The following is a 16,962-nucleotide window of genomic DNA, read 5'->3' on the forward strand; positions in this document are numbered from 1 at the left end:
CGTCAGGGAGGATGGACGGACCCTCGTCAGGCCAAAAAGCGCTCCTTTGTTTGGACTGTGTCCATCCAATTAAAAACCCACGACTTTTATGGCCGAGAGATGCAATTTGCAATGGCAGGAAGACCATCCTGGAATCTTCACACACGGCATGCCATAGCACCAATAGGAACCTTAGATCGATTGGTTATCCTTGAATCTCTGCAAATTTATAGTGTACTCCTCCACGATCATCTTGCTTTGTGTGGCGTTGCCATGTTTCCGGGTCAGCTCCAAAGCAACCAATCACGAAACTACGCCCCTCCAAACAACACAGAGCTCCACTCAAATCAAATCCTTGTAGTTAATGACCCCACAATGACATTGCTTCATAATCAACTCAATACTATACTGCCAACCATGAGTTCCACACAAATCACCAGCTGTTAAAACCCCTTTGGTGATTCCTCTCTCCGTACACGGTAGGACCGGAGCGTTTTAGTGACGATCGATCCCGGGGAGACATGGGGCCGTACCTTGGCCCCCAGATCGCGAATTCTTTCCAGCCGCCAGCATCTTGCTGGGTTGTTAATACAGCTCGAGGCCAACTTGGCGTGCAGGAACACGCAGCCACACGAAACATTGTAATGCGGGCAAATCAACCATAGGACCAAATGGTGACGCGATTAAAAAACTATCTGACCTTGCAAAAAGGTGACATGGGGTCCCAGGAGTGATTTTCCTTCCAACTGTCAACAAGCCAGGAATTATCCACACTACGCTCTAGAGCGCGTGGAAGAGAACGCGTTGGAGTCCACAAGTATATAAGCCCTTGCGGGAGGGATTTCGTGAGAGAGAGCGCTTTGACCTAAAAGTTCCTGGAAAGGGCGAAAAAAACCACTCCCGCCACATTTGGGGAAAATTTTGGTGCCACATGGTGGCCGGGGATTTGTCCCCTGATTTAGGGCGCCCCAAATTTAGGGTTCCCACTAGCAGCGCTTCTTCCTCCTCGAGCGAGGCGGCGGGGGCGTCCATCGACGAGGGCTTCTCCGCGCCCGCCGCCACCGATGTGATCTCCTTTGATGAGTTTCTTCTCAGCGCGATACGAGGCAACCGCGAGCAGCAACCGCAGCAGCGGAGGAATCGGCGGCGGCACTCCACCGCGGCGGGGTCTCCGGGCAACAGCTCCGAGGAGAGCGACGATCGCGAGGGCGGCGATGGCGGCAGGAGCCGCCGGCGCCGCAAGAGCTCCGACGACGCTTCTCTCGGGGGCGGTGGTAGCAGCACGACCTCCCCCAGCGCCGCGCAGGTCTCGGGCGAGGAATCGCCGGGATTTCTAGCGCCCCAGCAGCAGCAGTCGGATCAGGAGACCCAGCACCCACTCTATCGAGGGATCCGGCGGCGCAGCTGGGGCAAATGGGTCTCGGAGATCCGGGAGCCCAAGAAGAAGACGCGCATTTGGCTGGGATCCTTCCCCACGCCGGAGATGGCCGCTCGAGCTTACGACGTGGCCGCGATCAGCCTCAAGGGTCCCAAGGCCGTGCTCAATTTCCCCGAGTTCGCGTATTCGCTTCCACAGCCGGCTATGGTGTCGCCCAAGTCGATCCAGCAGGCCGCCGCTGCCGCCGCCCTGGCATTTAGCTCCTGTTCTCTGGGAACTTCCTCCTCGTCGCCCACGAAAGCATCGTATCGGAGCTCCCTTGCATCGTCCACCTCGTCCCAGCAGTACCACTACTCGAAATCGCCCGAGAATGTGGCAAAGCCCTGTTCTTCCTCCCAGGGATCGCGATCAGGCGGCGATTTGGCACCGGCATTGCCTCCGATTAGCGAGGGCCAGGTGAATTACGTGGACGAGGATATGATCTTCAACATGCCGGATGTAGTCACGGATATGGCTCAAGCGATGCTTCTCGCGCCGCCGCGATTGAGCCAAGAACAGAGTGACGAGGAGGATGAATCGGGCGAGGAGGCATCGATTTGGAGCTATCGAGACTGATCCTCGACCACACTCGATCTCGTGGGAGGCAATCGGTAGCCTTAGATCTTGCGCGAGCGATTGAAACGCTAGAGAGAAAATCTAGTGTAAAATATTTCTATTTGGGATGAACACGAAGAACAGTTTAGCTAGATACGCTCCTAATCGTGTTTGTTATATCTTAAGCGGGCTAGATAATGCATGCTTGTTATATTTAAGTGTTTTTATTATATCTTAACCCGCCAGGACACACACGTTTGCATTAGCGAGCCACTTATCCAAATACAAGGAAGCTTCATGGTGGGCCGGGTAATTTCCTGGAAGCTGCTTGTGAAGAATCACGTGTTTAAAGGACAATGGGAGATTTATTTGTGTGTGTGTGGAGATACGGCATAGCTGTGTCCAAGAAGCAAACAAACAAAGTCGCCGGGCAACTTGCTAAATTAGATGCCGCGAAGATTCGTTCGTTCCAATGGAATCTTTACAAAAATGCATGGAGGAAGAAGAAAGGAAGGTGTGTAGAAAAACTGAAGATTCGATTCTATGATCGTGGAAAGCTCTCATCCAGAAAGCCGTGATTGACCGCTTCAAAGATATGGCACTAAAAAGGCGGAAGTTTTCAAAGTAAGAAAGATAAAAAGGAGTCGTTTGTTTGTTTGCCCTGGCTATGGCGTTGCGGAGGTGCGCTGGGATCCACAGGCGCTTGCGCTTAGGGTTTAGTGATTCCATTGATTTCTCGAGCGCCAGTGGTAGAATCTTCACGGCGGGGTCGCGATCGCCTTGCGCAGCTCGTCGATGGCCCTGGGGCATCGGGGCCAGGGGTTTGTTTGTGGACGCAGCGGATCAGGTTTCGCTAAGCGCTCTGTCTGGATCGGAGGAAGGTATGGAAAGAATCTTGCGGATTTTTTGTTTTCCAATTCTCTTCTGGCACAGGGATTATGGTTTTGGAGCTCAACAGAGCCGACGCGAAGAATGCGATTGGAGTCGACATGCTGAGTAAGTTCCAAAGCGCTTTAGACAGGCTACAGGACGACGATGCTGCAAGAGTTGTGATCTTGCGTAGTGTTGTGCCGGGTGTTTTTTGCGCTGGGGCTGATCTTAAGGTGAGCACTGTGAAAGATGATTTCATACTTGTCTGTGCTAAACTCTGCGTAACAGGAGAGGAAAAAAATGAGTGTCTTCGAAGCCCAAAAGTTTGTCACGAGTTTGCGATCAACGTTCTCGTCACTGGAGGTGATTTGTTTTTTTCTTTCGATGTTTCCTAAGTCTTCTTCCCTGTTTTTGGTGCGAACGTTGTTTCTTTTCGCTTTAGTCCTTTTTTCTATGCTCTGTTTTTTCTTATGCTGGTGGACAGACTGCAGGTTCTGTCGCTACCAACAATTGCTGCAGTGGAAGGTGTTGCTTTAGGCGGAGGATTGGAGCTCGCACTTTCGTGTGATCTTCGTATATGTGGTTTGCAATTGTTCTTATTCTTGTTTCTGTGCGTGTGTGGAACTTAAGAGTTTCTGACTTGAGATCTTGTTGTTCAGGTGCTGAAGCTACTTTTGGACTACCAGAGACAGGATTTGCCATAATTCCAGGGTAAATAGCTGCAAGATATCTGTTGCCATCAACTTGATGGAACTTTTGCAGGGCTGGAGGCACTCAAAGGCTTCCAAGGCTAATTGGAAGGTCCCGGGCGAAGGAGCTGATATTCACTGGCCGTAGGATCGGCGCTGACGAGGCAAAATCATACGGTATGGATGGCAGCTTCCTTTCTGAAATCATCGTCCTTCGTTTGTCCAGGTCTCGTCGAGTACTTGACAGCCGCCGGCGATGCATACAGAAAAGCTCTTGAGCTTGCGAAGATTATTTCAAACCAGGTGGGTTGGATAATTTCCCTTGTAACGTTTCGTCACTCGCACTGGTCTCTCTCAGGGCCCATTGGCAATTAAAATGGCAAAGGTTGCGATCGATCGTGGGAGTGAAGTGGACGCCGCCTCTGGGATGGAGATAGAAGAAGCATGCTACGGACAGGTGCTTAAATCGAAAGACAGGCTAGAAGGCTTGGCGGCGTTTGCCGAGAAGCGAAGCCCTGTATACCGCGGAGACTGAATGGAATGTAAGTCTCTGAAGATTTCTAAATGCGTCTTTTCTTTCTAACCGTCGTATCCACTCGCGGAATGAGAGTGTTCTTAGCACATACACGGTGTAAAGGATTGTACACGCTCCCGAAGTATAGCGTTTAGCTCGCTACACAGGTTGCATCCCGTTCCACAGCGGGTGTTTAGAAAGAGGATCTGCCAGGTGGTTGATAATGATCGGCATTCCTGACGAAAAAGTTTCTTTGACGGAAGAAGCAGACGATTTTTGGACGATGAGGTACGTTTTCTTCTATGATCAAAGTTCTCGATCACCTTAAAACTCTTTCAGGGACGACCAAAATAAACGCCGGCGTTTAAATAGGCCTCAGCGGATGGTTTAGAAACTGAATAGCGCCGTTTCGATTCGAGCGCTTAGAAAACAAGCCATGTTTCGATCTTTGGAGAGATCAGCTCTCTCGGAAGCTGGTTCTGGATTTGTGGTGACTATGGGGCTTGGGTAAGTTCCACTTGCGTTTGTTGATTTCGAAGTTGAGATTTGCGTCTTGCAGTTGCAGATTTTTTTTGTCGGCGAACCAGTGCACGGGAGCAATTTTGGATGACCCATTATCTCCATTGACAAGTAAGGTACTCGTTCCTTGGACCGCCTTCTTGGGTGTCCAAAGAGAAACGAAGGGCATGGAGATCTAATTATGTAAGTGAATTAGAATGTACCCTGGCTTGACGAGTAGCTCCGTGTCTCGACAAGAATGTCCTGGAGAAACGAGCTGGAATGATGAAATGTGGTGCGAGACCAGGAGCCCCAAGCAGCGTAAGAAGTAATTCTACTCTTTTCTCGGTTCTGACGTTTTGATTTTGCAGTGCTCAACTTCTATTCAATGGAGCACTTCATCTAAATGCGTCGGCCGCGTCTGTGCTCACACTGCTACAGACTGCTCCAAACCCGCACAGGAGAAAAAAGACAAGGATGTCTCGTCCCTACTATGTTCTTTAAAGGCGTCCAGAAGCATTGCCCAGGTTCGCAGAATTCATGCAGGCGCTGTAGAAACCGGAGTGTCCTCGAACGTTCGCATTGCAAGCAGCTTAATCAGGATGTATGCCAAGTGCGGCAGCATGTCGGAGGCCCGAGAAGTCTTTGACAGTATCCACCATCACGACGTGGTATGCTGGACCGCACTGATACTGGGATATGTGGAAAACGGACAGGGAGAAGTGGCCCTTGGCGTTTTACTACAGATGCATCGCTCAGGCTGCAGTCCAAATGCTCGAACTTTCACAGCGGCGTTCAAGGCCTGCACAGTTCTAGCAGCAAAGGAACCGGGCATGCAAGTTGATGGAAAGACGCTGAAACTGAAGGCTTTGGAAAAAGGCATGGCTATTCACTCCCAGGCTCAGGATTTCAGTAGTGGAGATGCTTTCATTGGAAGTACTCTGGTAGAGATGTACTCCAAGTGTAGGAGCATGGTGGACGCTCACAGGGCCTTCGATGGGACACAGCATCGTGACGTAGTGCTCTGGACGGCATTGATGGTTGGCTACGTTGAGAACGAGCAGTATGCGACAGCGTTAGAACTACTTCAAGCCATGCAGTCCAACGGCTGTATGCCAAATTCTCGAAGTTATGTGGCTGCTCTCAAGGCGTGCTCGAGTCTTGCTGCTAGAGAAGAAAGCAGGGAGATAGATGGAGGTTTCGTGAAACTGGTGGCACTGGAGCAAGGCATGGCTTTGCATTGCCAGGCAGCTCAAAGTAACAAAAGTGGCAGTGGGGATTTGTTCGTGGGTAATATCTTGATCGACATGTACTCAACCTGTGGAAGTATGGTGGATGCGAGAGCAGTGTTTGACAAGATGGAACGTCACGACGTCGTCTCGTGGACAGCTCTCTTGTCGGGGTATGCTCAAAATGGGGATGGTGACACAGCGCTTGAGTTATTTGCAGCGATGAAGTCTGAGCCTTGTCTCCCAGATGCTCGAACGTTTGTTGCTTTACTGAAGTCATGTGTTGCCCTTGCTGGTAGAGAAAAGCCAACGCCTGTCCATGGAAAGCTTGTGAAAGTTTGCTCGCTTGAGAAAGGGATGGCCATCCACTGTGAAGCTTCAAGCAGCAACTGTAAGTTCGATGTTTTCTTGGAAAACACTCTGATTGATATGTACTCCAACTGTGGCAGTGTGATGGACTTCAAGCTCGTCTTTGATCAGATGCAACGCCGGGATGTTGTGTCATGGAATGCGTTGATGCTTGGGTACGTTGAGAATTCGGAGTGTAAGGCTGCCTTACAGATGTTTTCGTCAATGCAGGAGGAAGGCTACAAACCAAACAGCCGAACGTTTGTTGCTGCAGTGAAGGCTTGCATCGGTTTGGCATTGGCCGAAGATGACACGAAAGTGGACGGGAGGTTCATGAAAATAGGCGCCCTGGAGAAAGGTATGGCTATTCACTCTGAGAGCATGAATAGATTATGTGACTCGGATGTTTTTGTTTCCAGTAGTCTGATCGACATGTATGCAAAGTGTGGAAATATGATAGACGCCTCCAAGGTGTTTAACAAGATAGATCGACCAGGTGTGGTACCGTGGACGTCATTGATACTGGGATATGCGGAGAATGGGAAAGCCGAGCTTGCGCTGGAGCTTTTCGTAGCCATGCAAGCAGAAAAGTGCCAGCCAAACTCTCAGACATTTGCTGTGGCTTTCAAGGCCTGTGCTTGGCTAGCAGAGAAAGAGGAGTTCACAGAAGCTGGCCAGGGGAAGCTTGTGAAGCTGGTTTCTCTTGAGAGAGCTTTTGCTCTTCATTCTCGAGCCCCGAGGGTACAGAACTTCGCAGACAGCAGCACGGTGGTCGTGGAGATGTATGCAAAGTGTGGCAGCACAGTGGACGCTCGGCGAGTTTTGGACGAAATGGAGTGCTGGAATCCAGCGTCCTGGTCAGCTCTTCTTGTGGGACACACCAGAAATGGAGAACTTGATGAGGCGATGGAACTGCTGTCCACCATGCCTAAGTCGAGAGGAGGAGATCCACGAACTCTAGCAGCAGCACTCAAAGCTTGCAGTAGTGTTGGGGCCTGGCAACTGGGACGAAAAGCTCATGCAGAGATTTGCCGCTGTGGACTGGAGAGCAACCAAGTCATAGCGACATGCCTGGTTGACTTCTATTGCAAAGTTGGAAGTGTGGTTTCGGCTCAACAGGTTTTTGACTCAATGTTGTTGAAAGATCTTGTGGCTTGGACAGCACTTGTAGCTGGATATGGTCGCCAAGGAGATGCTGCCTCCATGTTTGAAAGCTTTCACAGCATGCGAGATTTTGGCCTTTGTCCTGATAGTTTTACATTCCTTTCGATCATCAGTGCTTGTAGCCATGCAGGACTTGTGAAACAGGGAAAGGAGTGCTTGTATGCAATGAAGATGAAATATGGGATTTGTCCTAGGCATGAGCACTACCATGGAGTGATTGATCTCTTGGGACGAATAAACCATTTGGATGAGGCAATGATGGTGTTAGAATCTATGCCTCTAGAACCGAGCTGTGTAACTTGGACTACCATTTTGAACGCATGTAAGAAGTGGAAAAATATCAAAATTGGGAAGATTGCATATAATGCTTTGGTGAAGATTGATAAAAGGAACAAAGCTGCATATACACTTATGGCTAATTTATATGGAAATTAACATTTGCATGTTTGGTGAAAGAACAAATGTTAGCGGCTGTGACCAAGAAAGCACCAATGAAGCACTCCATTATAATATGTGAAGATAAAAAAGCTCTTATTCAATACCTCAATTTTGGTGATAATGTTTCTCATCCCACTACTAAACAGATCAAGTGGAATCCCATGCACTGCACATAAATTTCATCTTTACATGACATTGTAAAAAGAAAGTTATAGAATATTTATCTCAAACAATATAAATTAATTGTTAGAAAAATGCCTTTATATCTTCTAGACTTCTGCAAAGCTCTAATCTCTTCTCTTGTATCCAAGGCCCATGCAAGACCCAGCAATTCCATTTCCTAGAATTGGACCTGAAGTGAAGCTCACTAGATTGGAGAACAATGATCTTCGCTTCAAGTCCTTTGCTTTTCGAAAATGATAGAGCTCAACATCGCAAAAAAGATGGTGGGTTTGAAGGCTTTCGAGAAATACAAGAGTAGTCTAGACTCTGAATCCTCGGCTGTTACGTCGCCCGCGAGCCTTCTCAAACCTGCACCCTCCCGAGCGGCCTGGGATACGCACAGCAAGAAAGAAGAAAACTAAGAAACAGGGATTACTCTCTTGTGTCCAGTGTGGCCAGAAGCGCGAGCTCGTCGAACGTGAGGCATTTTCTTCCGGTCCTCACGCGAGTACCACTGTCATCTGCGAGTCTGTCATTGTCGACAGCGATCTTAAACTCCTGTTTCACCATATTTTCCATGTCCATGGCGAGGCGGGAGAGTGACATTGTGATTTTACTCAGGTCCTTCTGACCAAGGAAAGTAAGAAAATGCGTGAGAAATCGGCAACCGCTATAGATCCAATGCCAAATCACACGCACTCACCTTGACGAGCAGCTTGAGGTAGGCTAGCGGATCCAATTCCTGGCTTGACCTAGATGAAAGCAATATTTTAATTTTTTTTAAAGTTAAACCTGTTTAGTTAGACAAATGAACTTGATATTGAATTAAATCAAAGGGAAGCGATGTGTCTTTTTCTACCAGAGTCGTAGGGTACACGATGTGCTAACCAAACTATACATCACGCCTACATGGGACTGATGATGCCACTCCGTGACGCCCATATTTTTTTGCTTTTTTTTTGGCTTTGTTGCTATCTGAGCTTGTGTTGCTACTTTCATGATTGGGAAGCAGACACATTCAGCTGAATGCATTGACTATCAGTCTTGAATATTTGTCCTTTGGGCCATCAGTCGAGTCACTATTCTCCACTCAACTCCACCCCCACTCCACTGATCCCAAACATTCCACCGGAGATAAAAACATTCCACTGGAGATAATCTCAAGAACTTTTGGCGTGATTTTCGATCCGCCAGAGACGAGTCCATCTCCTGCAAGTTGAAGGGTCAGGGGCCTTTTACTTTAGTCGAATTACTTTCGATTATTATTACAAGCTCTGCTCCAAGCAACATTCATTTCAAATGCAACATGAGTGAAGGAAAAGGTGGCGGTCATCTCTTTCAAAAAGGTGGAGCACAAGCAGATGTTGATTGCTGGGAGCCCGAGAAACTGCGGAAGAAAGCATACAAAAAGAAAAGCAGGAGAACTCTTTGTCAACGATATTGGAATGCCATACGTGGTACACATTGTGGCCAGCCAGCGAAAGAGGGCAACGTACAAGACGCTTTCGTGAGTCGCGAGGTTTTCTTCGCTGGGCATGCCACCGACCTTCGAGTCGAACGAGCTCACGAGATTATGTGTCGGAACTCAATACTGCAGCTTTTCCGCTCTCATGTTACGCGTGGAGCAGAGGTTTCTCCATCGCAGCCTCCAAGATTCGATGGACCTTTGACAAAAAGACATGCCCAAGATTTGCGACTGCGAAGTCTGGGCAGCAGAATTGGCCAACTTCATAGCTCCATGACTCCAAACTCCCCATCTTTCCAAGGCTCCAAACCAGGAATGGACCGCTCAACATTGACGCATGCATGTGGTGTTTACGCCCAAGATGAGTTCTTCAGAATTGCTTGATTTCCTTCTGTTATCTTAAGTTTGTGTGATGGACTTTGTATCTAAGGTGGCAAAGAAAAAACAAGACGAGGGGCTTCTGAAAGGGATGGATGCACGCCTATCGCATGCCTTTGACGTTTCAAACCAATCCGGTGCGCTGTGTGTAATGAAAGGTATTAAGCTGTTTGCTAGCGCTGTAGTGAAGCCTGAAGCTTCGGAGCTGCTGGGAGTTGCGGGCCGAGTTGAAACGTCTGGATGCATCGATCGATGGATGGGTTGATGTACCAAAGTGAAACATCTCCATCGCATCACGGCATATGTAGATCTCGATTTCATCAAACTGGGGGGGTTTAGATGCCGTGCAATTTCACTTGTTCCACACATTTTTTTGGTGTGCTCCTTGAGAGACCATCTTCGTTTCCCCGACGCACAGGCCGTGGTAGTTTGATTTGTTTGGTGGTGGCCGTAAAATATTTCTTTGAAGTCCAAAGTTTTTGTATCTGTCGACCCAGTCCTCTAGTTTCGATTCCGATCTGATAGACTCACACATATACGAATGTATAAACAGAATATGCACTTATAATTTCCGGCACGGCTTTGACCACTCTAGACGGTAGCTTGTTCACGAATCCTGATCATTATCCAAATGCAACTTGGTAAAGCAAAGACTTCCTTTTCATTACATCACCATAACTTTCCGGCAGTTCGTATAATATGACAAGCTCGACGATGGTCTTTCTCGGTGGCACTGCTGTAGTGCAAATATGTTAAGAGAGCTTGGATAGGCTCTCCATCGTCGTCTGGAAATCACGTGGCAAGATTCTCATGCGTGCTCTGCTCTTGGAATTTCTGGGAGTGTCTTGTCCGACTGTCTCCTTCGCTGTGATCTTCTTTTCTCTTTTGGTTAAATTTTTTTTCCTTGGTGGTACACTTGAATCATTTGGAAACAACCAAAGGTACCGTATACATATCGATTAGCCGAGAAACTATCAAACTTCAAATGTATAATTTGACTGGATTGCTGCTGCTGACACAACGAATGATCAACGCTGGAAAACCCATAACAAAATACTTAGTGAGAAGTTTTGATAAGTATTTAAGCTCAGGGAAGCTTCTCTTTCAGTTGCCGAAATTGTGGAGATTTTAAATCCAAGGCCGTTAGCTGTTCGAAAACCGACACCATTGCGAGGCGGGCATTTTGCAAATTTTTAGCAAAAACCACACCGTGTTTCTGTCCCAACACGCTTGCTAAATTGTTATTATAATTCTCCCACTGGAAAAAGCTGGCTAAGCCAAGAAGCCACAAGTTTGTTTGTCGGGAACAAGGATTTGGGAGCTTCAAACCCAGGAAAAACCACGTCAATTTCGTGGGAACCTTTCCCGGATTCCTTCTCCGAAAAGCCAAAAAAACGGCCCAGAGAGGAAAAAAAGAAGAAAAACTCCTTGCACTTCCATCTTTGATCCCTAAGCAGCCGCCGCCAAGGATATCCCCTCCATGGATGGGGAATCTCAAGGCTTTTGTCGACGTGGGAAACGACGAGTGACAAAAGGTGGCGGTGAAAATGAAAATGCCACACAGAAAAGTATAGAGACAAGAGAGGGTTTTCTCTCTCTCTCGCTCTCTCTCTCTCTCTCTCTCTCTCTCTTCTCCAGAAACGTTGTTATATGAGCCATCAGAATTGTTGGTTGGCTGGCTGGCTGGATTGGATCGAAGGGAACCAACAAATTTTGGGGAAGAAGAGGGCGAGAAGCCATGAATAACTGTGAATTGATCGACCCCATGGATCGATCTGGAGAAAGATTGATGGAGAAAGAGATTCAAGCTACATTCATGAATGTTTCTCATTCAGTGTGGGTACAAGCGTGGTTTTTGTCTGTTTTTCGCGTGGGCGTGTTTGTATATAGAACAAAGTAGAAGAATTGTTCATGGATGTCCTCTATTCAGCTGAGTATCCAGCACCACCACCGTATTGACTTTGAAGGCAAAATTATAATATACTATTTGATCAAGAGACAAAGTTTAGAGGTAAGAACAGGAAAAAAAAAACGCAGGGGGCGCTTTTGTTCACATTTGATAAAAAGGTATAGTTTCCGCGGGTTGGAAGTATGCACGCAATTCCCTCAATACCAATGAAACCGACACCAAAACTAATTTAGAATTTCTACTTCAGAGAGAAAACATTAAGGGTACAAAAGTAATAAATAAAAATAATAATAAACAAACCAGCGTGAATTATGCTCCAATCATATGGCTGCGGCGCAGTCAAGTTTACTCCAATCCAATGCGTCTCTCCAAGTTAGAACATTTCTAGCTAAGCATGCTTTAGTTAATATAATCTGTAGTTTAACCAGATAAAAATAATGAGAGGATAAGAGTAAAGAAAATATTCCATTGAATTAAAAATTCATCAAAGTCCGAGTCAAATAAATTGTTACTTGTGTAGGTTGAGGGCTCATTTCCAAGAAACACTGGTGAGTGAGAAGTGCTCCTACTTCGAGCAGCCATTCTTTCTCCTGTTTCGATATAGTCTTCTCTCACACACTCCATCATCACAGTGCGCACGAACACATCGAGAAAAGATAGAATTAGGATCAATCAATCAATCGCGGCGTCAATCATAGTTTGTCCACTGCAGGACCAGGGCCGCGAGAAGAAAAAGAGAAGAACGAAAAAGGGGGGCTGGGATTCGGGAAGAGCTCGAGCTTTGATTGAGTTGAATTCCATTGGCGGTGGTGTCGCTAGCAAAAGCTTCGATCAATCTCGAGGCTCACGTTCGGCTTTGGAGGGAAGAAGAGAAGGAGAAGAGGAAGTTTGTTTTGGGTCGTCATTCGAGAGGGATTTGTTCTGAGCATGAGCGCCATGGTGGTGCAGCAGCAGCAGCAGCAGCAAGGAAGCAATCGATCCAGGCCTCCTCCAAACATTTGGCTTCCACCGGGATTCCGGTTCCATCCTACCGACAACGAGCTCATCACCTTCTACCTCGTCAAGAAGGTCGTCAACACAAAATTCGTGGCGCACGCCATCGCCGAGGTCGATCTCAACAAGTTCGAGCCATGGGATCTACCCGGTAAGGAGGAACTCTCTCATCTTCTCTCGCATTCGCTTCTATCATTTCCTCTCACTCTCTCGACGTTCTTGGGCTTGAATTTGCTGCATTGCATTCATGGCATTCCAAGGAACTTGGAATCGATCACTTGGGTCGAGTTGCCTGGACGAAATTCCTCTAAAAATCTCTCCTTTGTTCTTTTTTCTTTCCCGGCAGAGAAAGCAAACATGGGAGAGAAGGAATGGTACTTCTTTAGCTTGAGGGACCGTAAGTACCCGACGGGGATGCGTACGAATCGGGCAACCGAGGCCGGCTACTGGAAAGCAACCGGCAAAGATCGAGATGTCCGAGGAGGAGGAGGATCCAACGTCAACAACAGCAACAGCAATGGATCCGGAACTTCTCTCGTGGGCATGAAGAAAACGCTGGTTTTCTACCGGGGCCGCGCTCCCCGGGGCGAGAAAACCAATTGGGTCATGCACGAGTATCGGTTGGAAGGCAAGACCGCCTACTTGTATGGATCCAGAGCCGCCAAGGTGAGTAATTTCTCGCGCCAATACCTAATGCTCTGTTTTTTTAAGCGTGTTCTTCGTGTGTTCTTCGTGTGTTCTTCGTGTGTTCTTCGTTCGTGTTCTTCGCTTGTTCTTCGTGCGTTCTCGTGTTCTTCCTTTCTTTGTTCTTTGTTCTTTCGTGTTCTTCCTTTGTTCTTCGTTTGTTCGATGAATCATGGGATTGACTTCTCTTTTGTCTGAATCCCAGGAGGAATGGGTGGTGTGTCGGATCTTCCAAAAGAAGGCCTTGGCCGCCGCCAAGCTGAGGGCATTGTCCGAGGACAACGCCGCCACCACCACCGGCGCGGCACACGACTCGGACGATCACGAGGTTCCTTGCTCGCCCAGCGCCGCCACCGCCAAGCCCGAGCTGGACGATCACTTGTCTTGCATTTCCGGCGTCGACGATCAGCAGCAGCAGCACCAGTGCTCCAAGAACTTCCCCGGCCTCTACAGCACGGGAGACTTTGCCAAGCTCTTCGATCCCGAGTTCCTCCCGCCGCTACGATCATCCCAGGTGAGCCCCTACGCCACCAACGCGAGCTCGTGCTATAGCAACAAGGGATCGTCCTTGACAAAGTCGTGCAAGAGCGAGCCTTACGCCGCCGCCATCCCGCCGCCTCTCGCCGACATTAGCAGCCCCAGCGCCGCCGCCGCATACAACGCGTTTGCGGGCTTCGTGGGCGATCACGCAGCTCTAAACTTCTCCTCCTCGTCCTCCTTCGATTCATCACACTCCACCTCCCAGCAGCAGCAGCCATTCTTCCAGCAGCATTCCGCCGCCACTGCTGATCAAGGCTTCATCAACGAGTTCCTCTTTAGCCGCTTCCTGGCCGACCCATCGTCCTCGAGCTCCTCGGATTTGGACCAGCTCTACGCGTTCTAATCTGACAAGACGAACCAACAACAACATCGACAGATCTCCAGGTCGTCTTTCCTTCCATCAAAGGTTGGTGTACAGATTGTTTTCCCAGGTGATCTAGCAGCTCAAAAACTATCATACGTGAATTATATCAGATACATAGAAGACTGTACATGACAAAGATCAGGGTATAGTGATCGTATTCATACGAGGTGGCTTTCAGATACAATCACAGACAATGATCTTAGAGACAGGAAACTATTCATGTTCTTTCAATTCAGCTTCCAGATAATGAACAAGCTTATCCATTTGCCAAAGCTTGTAGATTATAAAACAATACTATCAAAGGCTGCGCAGCTATCAAGTCTTTGAGTCAGTAAGATACCATTCGAGACTGCTGCGCTTGTTTGTAGCTGGAAAATCTGGAGGAAGAACCAAAAAGAACTGGAGAGAAGAAACACGTTGCGATTCCGGGTTGGGTGGAGGGAAGCTACCTCATAACTGAGCAGTGTTGTGTTTGTGTCAAACTTCTCTCCTCCAGTGCTGGCGCTTTGCATTGGCGCCAAGGATTGAGGAGATGACGAGTTTGTCTTACGACAGCATCAGCTCGATACCCCGCGCTCATCTTCTAGACCTGAGATCATCCGCGAGAGTTAAAGTAAAAAACGTAACTTGCCAAATACCTTTGTTTTTAGCGAGCATTAGCCTCCAACGTGGGACCTGCCCGAGCAAGTCGGCTAGCTGTGCGTTTCCCAGAAAACCAAATCCTTTTTTGTTCTCCCACCTAGAAAACACAGATCCAGTCATTCTCACCACCGCTTGATTGGATTTCAACAGTATCGAAGGAATCCAAATCAGCGCAATGCTGTAAAGCAACCGACTGCACAGGAGAGGCTCACAATCTATAGTCACTTCCATTTTAAAGTCAAAGATAAAATGTACCAAAACTTTTTACGTCGCCTCCTTGTCTAATGGACAACTTGGCCTTGGAGAGCCACTGGTACACCGTTTGTAGCTCTTGCATTCTCCACACTTCTTGTCACATTCCAAATATTTTCCTAAAAAAAAAGAAAAAAACTTGTTAGAGGTCCCTGTACTGGATCTGAAAGAGGAATACCTTCCAAACCGCCAGCTTCGCCCGGAGCTCTTTCCATTGCGTGGGGCCGAACACCCTCTCCGTGCAGCGGCTGCATTCGAAAAATCTGTGTAGTCAGTCCGCTGTAGCAATCACTAAAAAAGTGACCTTATGACAACATGTTGATGCATTTGATCCATTTTTGCATCCAACATCTTCGTTGCTATTCCCTTGACGATCCAATATTCGACTTCATCATCTCCGACCTGGCGGGTTTTGTTTCGTACTGATTTCATTCGACAAGAAAAGGACAAAGGAAAAAATGCTTACCTTTAATGCATCCTTGATCGTTACATAAGGGATTTCCCGCGAGGCTTTGGAGGCAAGCCCGGCCAGTGACATAAGTCGCATCTTTGTGATGCACTCCTCATGCACCAATCCTGCGCATGCCGCCTAGTCAGAACAAATACGTGACCAAGGCTGAATCATACCGTAGTTTTTAAACAGATTTGGATTGGAGGCTTGAAACTCTAGATATGCATCCAGGCGAGAAGTCAAAAAGATCTCAAGAAGCCGATAAACTGGGGCATACTTGGAATCCTTTTCAAGCTGACAAACAGCTGCCATGTCTAGCAGGTCACACTGAAACACCAAAGTTTAGAGAAAGGAGATGAGACGAAAGTAGTAAGAGAAAACCTGGAACATGTCTGGTGCTTTCACAAACTCAATGATTGCTCTCACAGCTTCCTCCTTCGCTTCTCCAAGGGTCTGATTGTCCTCTCCAGAAAATGTAGCCAGGTACTTCAGCAAGAAGCTGAAAGAGTCTTTCGCAGAGCTGCAAAACAGAAACGCGTTTGAGGAGAAAATGCGCTTAGAACAAAGTGCCAGTGTCATACCTTTTACCATCTTTCAAGATATTCGTGATGGCAAGAAACAGTTTTCTCTTCTCTGCCTTGGCGATGTTCCACTCTTTTAAGAACGCATCCATCCGCTTGAAAGACGGGGTCACCAGCTCTGTGACTTTTCCATTAACAGCAAAATCCACAGCTCTCTTGAATGTAAGGAAACGTCCATACGGATTGTCAAGAACGTTGTATAAGTTGAAAAGACTGTTCAAAAGAAAAAAAGAAGAAAGAAGAAACCATTAGCACGAATGCTCTAATCGAACAGGAGCTTACATTCTCAAACGAAGTGCCGGCTTATCAGTTACATTCGGTGTAACTTTCGAAGCAATCTGATCAGCCATCGCGAGAGCCTCATCTGGACTCCTGGCCTTGGACACTAGATTCGTTATCACAGAGAACACAGCCTCGGAATCTAGACAGACAAAGGAAACTCCTTTAACTCCAACAAAATACAAAGAACGATCAAACCTTTCTCGGGAGTGTTGCTCAAAACCATCTCCGACGACGTCAAGAGCAACGACACAAGCTCCGACCACCGATTCTCCACGGCCAGATTCTCAGCCTCCTCGCAAATGCGGGAGATCTCAGCCTCCGCGACCTAGAGAAGAAATTTCCTGAGCAGGAAGACAAAGATCAGCCACTTACATCAGCGCCAGCTTTGGCCCACGCGACATCAGCTGTGAATCGCGCCACGGCGAGCACCGGATCCTCCTCGCCAGTCTCCACGAGCGTCGTCATGCTGGGCGACTAGGGCTAAAGTGAATATTCCTTCCCCATAAACCCTAGTTTTAAACCAGAGAATATGCCAAGGCAATGCGTCAGGGGTTCGAT

General features: G+C 47.8%; 5 protein-coding genes across 8 annotated transcripts; 4 read left to right on the top strand and 1 right to left on the bottom strand.

The window, feature by feature from the left end:
- Positions 1-860: 860 nt before the first annotated feature.
- LOC9657448 (ethylene-responsive transcription factor ERF024) lies at positions 861-2,174 on the top strand. The gene has a single exon (XM_024660940.1). The coding sequence runs from the start codon at positions 911-913 to the stop codon at positions 1,970-1,972; it is 1,062 nt and encodes a 353-aa protein (XP_024516708.1). The 5' UTR covers positions 861-910; the 3' UTR covers positions 1,973-2,174.
- A 75-nt stretch (positions 2,175-2,249) lies between these two features.
- LOC9657449 (probable enoyl-CoA hydratase 2, mitochondrial) lies at positions 2,250-4,075 on the top strand. Of its 2 annotated transcripts, none has more exons than XM_002987123.2 (8): positions 2,250-2,832; positions 2,885-3,054; positions 3,110-3,184; positions 3,313-3,403; positions 3,481-3,532; positions 3,584-3,687; positions 3,737-3,813; positions 3,869-4,075. In XM_002987123.2, the coding sequence occupies exons 1-8, from the start codon at positions 2,619-2,621 to the stop codon at positions 4,043-4,045; spliced, it is 960 nt and encodes a 319-aa protein (XP_002987169.2). In that variant the 5' UTR covers positions 2,250-2,618; the 3' UTR covers positions 4,046-4,075. The 2 variants fall into 2 exon arrangements, with proteins under 2 accessions (XP_002987169.2, XP_024516709.1); XM_024660941.1 differs by having other exon boundaries at positions 3,313-3,394.
- A 121-nt stretch (positions 4,076-4,196) lies between these two features.
- Positions 4,197-7,802, top strand: LOC112341199 (pentatricopeptide repeat-containing protein At2g13600-like). Of its 3 annotated transcripts, none has more exons than XM_024660939.1 (5): positions 4,197-4,312; positions 4,364-4,531; positions 4,584-4,726; positions 4,781-4,843; positions 4,894-7,802. In XM_024660939.1, the coding sequence occupies exons 4-5, from the start codon at positions 4,805-4,807 to the stop codon at positions 7,696-7,698; spliced, it is 2,844 nt and encodes a 947-aa protein (XP_024516707.1). In that variant the 5' UTR covers positions 4,197-4,312; positions 4,364-4,531; positions 4,584-4,726; positions 4,781-4,804; the 3' UTR covers positions 7,699-7,802. The 3 variants fall into 3 exon arrangements, with proteins under 3 accessions (XP_024516707.1, XP_024516706.1, XP_024516705.1); XM_024660938.1 differs by having other exon boundaries at positions 4,584-4,659; positions 4,740-4,843; XM_024660937.1 differs by having other exon boundaries at positions 4,584-4,654; positions 4,740-4,843.
- Positions 7,803-12,166: 4,364 nt separating this feature from the next.
- On the top strand, positions 12,167-14,468 carry LOC9656715 (protein CUP-SHAPED COTYLEDON 1). The gene is made up of 3 exons (XM_002987124.2): positions 12,167-12,759; positions 12,955-13,274; positions 13,498-14,468. The coding sequence occupies exons 1-3, from the start codon at positions 12,543-12,545 to the stop codon at positions 14,173-14,175; spliced, it is 1,215 nt and encodes a 404-aa protein (XP_002987170.2). The 5' UTR covers positions 12,167-12,542; the 3' UTR covers positions 14,176-14,468.
- Positions 14,401-16,894, bottom strand: LOC9657450 (eukaryotic translation initiation factor 3 subunit M). Its single transcript, XM_002987207.2, has 11 exons — positions 16,777-16,894; positions 16,600-16,729; positions 16,405-16,543; positions 16,123-16,335; positions 15,923-16,061; positions 15,718-15,868; positions 15,557-15,666; positions 15,395-15,492; positions 15,269-15,338; positions 14,835-15,209; positions 14,401-14,785 (listed from the first exon to the last, which is right to left on the bottom strand). The coding sequence occupies exons 1-10, from the start codon at positions 16,867-16,869 to the stop codon at positions 15,120-15,122; spliced, it is 1,233 nt and encodes a 410-aa protein (XP_002987253.1). The 5' UTR covers positions 16,870-16,894; the 3' UTR covers positions 14,401-14,785; positions 14,835-15,119.
- Positions 16,895-16,962: the final 68 nt, after the last annotated feature.

This window comes from Selaginella moellendorffii, unplaced genomic scaffold (genome assembly GCF_000143415.4).
Source record: "Selaginella moellendorffii unplaced genomic scaffold, v1.0 SELMOscaffold_79, whole genome shotgun sequence".
Lineage (NCBI taxonomy): Eukaryota > Viridiplantae > Streptophyta > Lycopodiopsida > Selaginellales > Selaginellaceae > Selaginella > Selaginella moellendorffii.

Coding starts and splice junctions, on each gene's coding strand:
- LOC9657448 (XM_024660940.1), top strand. CDS start 911: ATGGTGGCCGGGGATTTGTCCCCTGATTTAGGGCGCCCCAAATTTAGG.
- LOC9657449 (XM_002987123.2), top strand. CDS start 2,619: ATGGCGTTGCGGAGGTGCGCTGGGATCCACAGGCGCTTGCGCTTAGGG. Junction 2,833..2,884: donor TCTGTCTGGATCGGAGGAAG/GTATGGAAAGAA, acceptor CTTCTGGCACAG/GGATTATGGTTTTGGAGCTC. Junction 3,055..3,109: donor GCGCTGGGGCTGATCTTAAG/GTGAGCACTGTG, acceptor TCTGCGTAACAG/GAGAGGAAAAAAATGAGTGT.
- LOC112341199 (XM_024660939.1), top strand. CDS start 4,805: ATGATGAAATGTGGTGCGAGACCAGGAGCCCCAAGCAGC. Junction 4,844..4,893: donor GACCAGGAGCCCCAAGCAGC/GTAAGAAGTAAT, acceptor TTGATTTTGCAG/TGCTCAACTTCTATTCAATG.
- LOC9656715 (XM_002987124.2), top strand. CDS start 12,543: ATGAGCGCCATGGTGGTGCAGCAGCAGCAGCAGCAGCAAGGAAGCAAT. Junction 12,760..12,954: donor CGAGCCATGGGATCTACCCG/GTAAGGAGGAAC, acceptor CTTTCCCGGCAG/AGAAAGCAAACATGGGAGAG. Junction 13,275..13,497: donor ATGGATCCAGAGCCGCCAAG/GTGAGTAATTTC, acceptor TCTGAATCCCAG/GAGGAATGGGTGGTGTGTCG.
- LOC9657450 (XM_002987207.2), bottom strand. CDS start 16,869: ATGACGACGCTCGTGGAGACTGGCGAGGAGGATCCGGTGCTCGCCGTG. Junction 16,544..16,599: donor GAGCAACACTCCCGAGAAAG/GTTTGATCGTTC, acceptor TTGTCTGTCTAG/ATTCCGAGGCTGTGTTCTCT. Junction 16,062..16,122: donor ATCTTGAAAGATGGTAAAAG/GTATGACACTGG, acceptor TCTGTTTTGCAG/CTCTGCGAAAGACTCTTTCA.